The following is a 6,127-nucleotide window of genomic DNA, read 5'->3' as shown; positions in this document are numbered from 1 at the left end:
ATGGTGAAACCCTGTCTTTAAAAAAAAAAAAAAAGCATCAGGCCAACAGGGACTGCACCCATCCAGATTAGGACATAAACAAGCACACTCTTACTATCAGTCCTCACCAGAGTACTCTATGGCCATGCAGAGCAAAACTCTACCAGGTCAAAGCAGCTGTACAGACACAGTCTTGCTGTCGCTAGTGGGAAGCCCTCGGTACCTGCTGCTGAAGGCTCTGCCCACATCAGACACTTCCATGCAAGACAGATTCTCCTTTTCCTTGGATTGGTTAACTTTTCTTCCTCTCCCTTCTCTTGTGAAATGTTACTTTGTTTGATGTGGAATGCCTATGACATTCATGTCTTGATCAAGTATACTATTACATATGGTTTGAAATAGTAACTTAAGGAGTGAGTGTGCCTGTGCGTCTGCAGCTCTGACTACCAAGTGACTGGGAAGCCTAAGAACTGCCTCCTCGGGATCTCTATAACATGCTCCACAGGGCACAGATTTGTCAGGTTTTTTAATAGGCCTTTTAAAAAAGAACAGTTTTAAATTTACAGAACTGAGAAGACAGTACATGGAGAGGGATCCCACATACTACATGTGGCTTCCCCTCTTCTTTCTTTTCGAGACGTAGTTTTGCTCGTTGCCCAGGCTGGAGTGCAGTGGTGCGATCTTGGCTCACTGCAACTTCTGCCTCCCAGGTTCAAGCGATTTTCCTGCCTCAGCCTCCTTAGTAGCTGGGATTACAGGCGCATGCCACCACGCCCAGCTCATTTTTGTATTTTTAGTAGAGACGGGGTTTCACCACATTTGTCAGGCTGGTCTCGAATTCCTGACTTCGTGATCTGCCCACCTTGGCCTCCCAGTGTTGGGATTACAGGTGTGAGCCACTGGCTTCCCCTCTTATTAAAACCTTACCTTATTATGCTACATTTGTTATAATCTTTTTTTTTTTTTTTAAGATGGGGAGTCTTGCTGCAATGCCCAGGCTAGAATGCAATGGTGCAATCTCAGCTCACTGCAACCTTCACTTCCAGGGTTCAAGCAATTCTCCTGCCTCAGCTTTCCAAGTAGCTGGAACTACAGGTGCGTCACATCCGGCTAATTTTTGAGTGTGACCTACTATGCCTGATCCATTTGTTATAATTAATGAACCAATACTGAGACGAAATTAACTGAAGCCCACACTTTGCTAATTTCCTTGGGTTTGACTCATGTCCCTAAGGCGGTACCCGGTACCCATCAGAACACTGTATTACGTTTAGTTCTGTCTTCAGGCTCCTTCCCAGACTCTTCACTTTTGATGACCTTCACAGGTTTGAAGAGTACAGGGCAGGTGTTTTGAAGAATGTCCCGCAATTGAAATTTGTCTGTTTTCTCCTGGCTAGGCTGGGACTGCAGGCTATAGAAAGGAAGCCTCTAGGGGGAGAAGGGCCACTGTCATTCCATCACAGCAGATGGTCACCTCAACTGTAACTCTGTGAGGCTGACCTGAGTCACCTGGCAGAGGTGGAGTCTGTCACAGTTTCTCCACAACAAAGTGACTGTTTCCTTTTCTTTACTGCACTCTTTGGGAGGAAGGGGCTACGCGTAGTCTACGCTTAAGGGGCGGGGAGTTATGGTCCCTTCCTTGAGGGTATCTAAATTTATTTGGGCAGCTTTTGTTTTTTCTTGAGTCAGGGTCTCAGTCTGTCACCCAGGCTGGAGTGCAGTGGTTGCCTGGCCTTGACAGCTTTTTAATAGTTTAAAATGAATTGAGGCTGGGTGAGGTTGCTCACGCCTGTAACTCCCGAACTTTGGGAGGCCAAGGAGGGCAGATCACTTGAGCCCAGGAGTTCAAGACTAGCCTGGGCAACAGGGGGAGACTCTGTGTCTACTAAAAACATAAAAATTATCCGAGCATGGTAGGGTGTGCCTGTAATTCCAGCTGTCAGGAGGCTGACATGGAGAATGACCTGAGACCAGGGAGGTTGAGGCTGCACTTCAGCCTGTATGACAAACTGAGACCCTGTCTATAAAAAGAAAACCAACGAAATAATACCCAAGTCCAACATTTGCAGAACTTCTCTAGACTGTCCACAGAAACCACTCTGCGGTTCTGAGGAACACAGTCCAGGCGAACTGGGCACATCCCCTCCGCCCCACAGTTCTAAATGTATTTTAACACGTAACAATTGTGAGATCCAGGCTCAATCTGGGTGTTTCTGGAAAGGGTGATCCTGCAGGCACAGCCCCTGCTCACTTGGCTGTGTTGCCTGCCTGACTGCTGCTCTCAGGAGACCGCTGCCCGGAGTTTGCTCAAGCCATCCAATTCCGAGTCTGGGAACCAGGAGACTGCTGGACACCAGGAGACAGCCTCCTGACAGCTGGAATTACAGGCACACCCTACCATGCTCGGATAATTTTTATATTTTTAGTAGACACAGAAGGCTGTGGCCTGAGGCAGGAGGAGCAAGTTTCTGGCGGTCGAGTTTCCAGGGCTTCCTGAAGGACATTTAAGTTGTAGTTGCTGAGAATCACAAATTCTTGCGGAGGCTGCACGGTGAGCCTGGGTCGGCGCAGAGCCACGCCGGCACGCTCGGGGCAGGGCCGTGACTGCCCCCAACACGAGCACGCGCCCCCCACCACCTAGGGTTTGCAAGTGAGGGCGCACCAACAAGCGGCGGGACGAGAGAGAAACCCAGAAACCAGCCTTGGACACAGGAGAGAAGGCGATTCCCTTTAGAACACGCCCCAGGAAACCACAGGACCCGGCGGGTCACCCACCGCGTCAGGGTTTTCTGCCACTTCGCTCCAGTTAGTTTCCTGAGTCCCGCCCACGCGCGCGGGCTGCTGAGAAAACGCCCACTCCGACGGCTCCGCCGCAGGTCACAGGCCGTGCGGACCCGGGACTGTGTCCGGGCTTCGGTCACTTCAGCAGTCTCCTCCAGAGTCGGCGGCCCACAGCCAACGACGAACTCCTGAGCTGAGGAAAACGGCCTGGTCCTGTCCCAGTGGCAGCTGCACGCGGGGCGGCCCGCGGGCCACCAAGCTGAGTCTTCGTAGCGCGAGACCAGCAGCGCAAATAGGGGCTCGGCCGGCTTTTAAAACCGGCCAATCACAGCGGGCGTCAGGCCTCTGCGCTCCGCTTACTGGTCCTGCCGGAGGAGGCGGGTACGTGAGCGCACCAATCTGTGGCCGATGAGCATGTAGGGCGGCGCTCTGTCCAGGCTGCACGGCCCTGAGGGCGCGTGCGCGAAACCGGGAACGCGGGCCCCCTGATTGGCGGCGCGCGGCGGGGGCGGCGCGCGGCGGGGGCGGGACCGCGGCTGCGTGACACTTGTCGCGGGGGAGGGCGAGCCCCGGTGCGGGGGAGGGAGTGTAAATAGAGCGAAGGCGACTCGCTGTCAGCCCCGCCACCACCGGGCGTTCCGCGCGGAGTCTGAGGGAGATGGAAGCTCAGCAAGAGCAACGGCGCAGAAAGGTGGAGGCCGGGAGGGCGAAGGTAAACATCAGGGCCTTCTTCTCTTGCTGCTCCGGCGTGAAGTCTTAAGGGCGGCTCCGATGCCAGCCACCGTCCCTTGTCTTCAGCGGACGCGGCCGGCGGAAGCTGCCGTCGAGGTCTTGCTTTTCCAGCCGGCTCCGCTGGAAGCCGCCTCCTGGCCGCCGCCATCTTGAATCCACCGCTCTCCGCCAGGGCCCGCCCCCGCCGCGGCCATAGCCATTCAGCGGCCGGGACGCGCGGCGCCTCTCGGGCGGGCCGGGGCGGGGCTGTGCCTGCTCCGGCGACGAGCCGGGCGCGGAGCACGCCGGGAGGGGCGGGGCTACAGAGCAGGGCGTGGCGAGGGGGTGTGGCTGCGAGGAGGAGGTGTGGCGGGTGCTGGGCCCCAGGCTGGAGCCTCTAGCGACCCCTGCGTGGTCAGGACCCAGGTGGCTTGGGATGGGCGGCGGGTATTCTGGGGGCTGTGCTGTCTCGGGCCAGTTTCCTGCGCGGCCGGGGGCGTGGCGCCTGCAGTCTCAGCGCCTCCTTATGGCGCGCTTCCGCTCCGTCCGTCGGAGACGCTTTCCCACGCGCGTTTCCCGCGGCGTCGCAGCCCCTCCTGGGTGAAAGGCCCCCGTGGCGCTCCTGGCGCCGTTGGGCGCGCGTCCTGCCCGTCCGGGTGCTGCCGAGAAGCCAGCGGTGCTGGCGCCGGGTTTCTCCGAGGGACGCGTTCCCGTCTTTATCCCGCCTTGGGTTTCGTCGTGTTAAGGCGCTCTGTTTAATGGCCACCGTCCTGGGTTTCTTGTGGGGAATAAAGCGCGCAGAGCCCTTGATTCGGGGGCACTGGAACTGGGGTCCCGAGAGCACGAGGCGGAACCTCGGGAGCTGCCGGCACGAGGCTGGCCTCCCTGCGAGGTGCGCCCGGCTTCCCCGGATGCTCGGGCCAGGGTGCTGGGGAAGAGCGGGGCTTCCGGGCGCGGCGGGCAGGGGACTCGGAGCTGGGCCGGCGTTTGAGGGGCAGGAGGGAAAGGGGAGCCCGGAGCCTGCTGGGGGAGCGTGGAGGGTGGGGAGGGGGGACAGGACACAGCCTGTAGGGCGACCCACGCTGCAGACCAGGCCTGTGCTATCCCCTGATGGTTAGGTGTGCTGGAGGAGGGCATGAAAATAAACGAGATGGGGTTGGCTTTGAATAAAGTATTTCCTTGAGAGACCATTTTTTGTCCAGATTGCCTTGTGTAATCTTCCTGGGTCCAGGAGCTTGTGTACTTGTGTTATCATTTATACAAACGTGTGTTCCATGCATTTGTTTTTGTGGCCACAGTTGTCATTTGAGAGAACAGATGCCTCGCCGTGAGAGGCTGACGTGGGATCGCATCCCTCTTGAGTAAGACGTTAGTGGGAGATGAGGCACGCACATAGTCTCAAACTCTCGGATTTGAGGACTGAGCAGAGCTAGACTGTGCCTTCTGATGGGCGATGCTCTGTGGAGGTCCCTGGTGCTTTGGTGAGCTGTGTCATGAAAAATAGAACATCTGATTCCGTAAAGGAAGATGTGAGATTGACCTGGCTTAATTAATTTTTTGCTATTTCTGTACCTTGTCTCAGAATCTATGGCTAGGAAGTTTTGGCTGGGCTATCTATTTCTCCAGTTGGGGGAAAATTGGGGCAAGAAGGGAGAGATTTAGCTTTTATATCATTTTAAAAAATATGCCTCAATTAAGCTATCAGTCTTTTATATAGACGTATTTTTTTAAAGTTCTATTTTTCTGTAAACTGTCAAGGACTAGGAAAGCTGTTCTGCCAGTTAGCCTCCTGGTTTTCTTTTCTCTATCAGGCATAATTAGTAGTCCTCATTGTTAGACCCCTTGGATATAGATATTGCTGAAGGCAGTGTTTGTGGAGAGGGATCTGTTGGCTAGGTGTGGCAGAGTAGACTGGGTCAGCCCTCGGGCTCATGGTCCCCACCAGTCTGTTGACCTTGTGGTTCTGTTATTTTTTTCTTATTTACCTCTGCCTTTACTACTTATCTACGTTTTTGCGCAGCTTGCTCACTTCCGACAGAGAAAAACCAAAGGCGACGGTGCGCATTCGGAGAAAAAGACGGCGAAGAGGAAGGGCTCGGCTGTCAATGCGCCTGTCCAGGAGGAGAGTCCGGTAGCCAAGGACGACAGCGAAGTCCGTGGAGGAGGGGACATTTACAAAAGCCCATCATGTGACGACAGCCCTGATGGGACAGGAGGGGCCTTTGCAGCTCAGGTAGATTTGCTCAGTGTTGTCTTTAAACATTTTGCTTGGTGATTTCTAGTGTGGTTTACTAAAGGTGGTCTTTGATCTGGTTTTTCCCTTTCAAAAGTGAGGAAAGAGGGCGATGTTTTAGTTATAAAAAGTGAGGGCCGGGTGTGGTGGCTCACGCCTGTAATCCCAGCACTTTGAGAGGCCGAGGCGGGCGGATCACCTGAGGTCAGGCGTTGGAGACCAGCCTGGCCACATGGAGAAACGCCGTCTCTACTAAAAATATAAAAATTAGCCATACGTGGTGGCGCACGCCTGTAATCCCATCTACTCAGAGGCTGAGGCAGGAAAATTGCTTGAACTCAGAAGGGGGAGGTTGCAGTGAGCCGAGATCATGCCAGTGCATTCCAGCCTGGGTGACAGAGTGAAACTCTGTCTCAAAAAAAA

At 54.9% G+C, this 6,127-nt stretch overlaps 1 protein-coding gene across 1 annotated transcript in view; it reads left to right on the top strand.

The window, feature by feature from the left end:
• Positions 1 to 3,299: 3,299 nt before the first annotated feature.
• The window catches only part of PCNT (pericentrin), a 112,547-nt gene continuing 109,719 nt past the window's right edge, over positions 3,300 to 6,127 (top strand). Inside the window, exons 1-2 of the mRNA XM_017538476.2 lie at positions 3,300 to 3,472; positions 5,492 to 5,704. Of these exons, the coding sequence (XP_017393965.2) occupies positions 3,419 to 3,472; positions 5,492 to 5,704 (267 nt within the window). The 5' untranslated portion in view covers positions 3,300 to 3,418. The remainder of the gene's footprint in view (positions 3,473 to 5,491; positions 5,705 to 6,127) is intronic.

The sequence above is a fragment of the Cebus imitator genome, unplaced genomic scaffold, assembly GCF_001604975.1.
Source record: "Cebus imitator isolate Cc_AM_T3 unplaced genomic scaffold, Cebus_imitator-1.0 Scaffold112, whole genome shotgun sequence".
Lineage (NCBI taxonomy): Eukaryota > Metazoa > Chordata > Mammalia > Primates > Cebidae > Cebus > Cebus imitator.
Note: the sequence above shows the minus strand (reverse complement) of the source record. Positions and strands in the feature narration are given on the sequence as shown.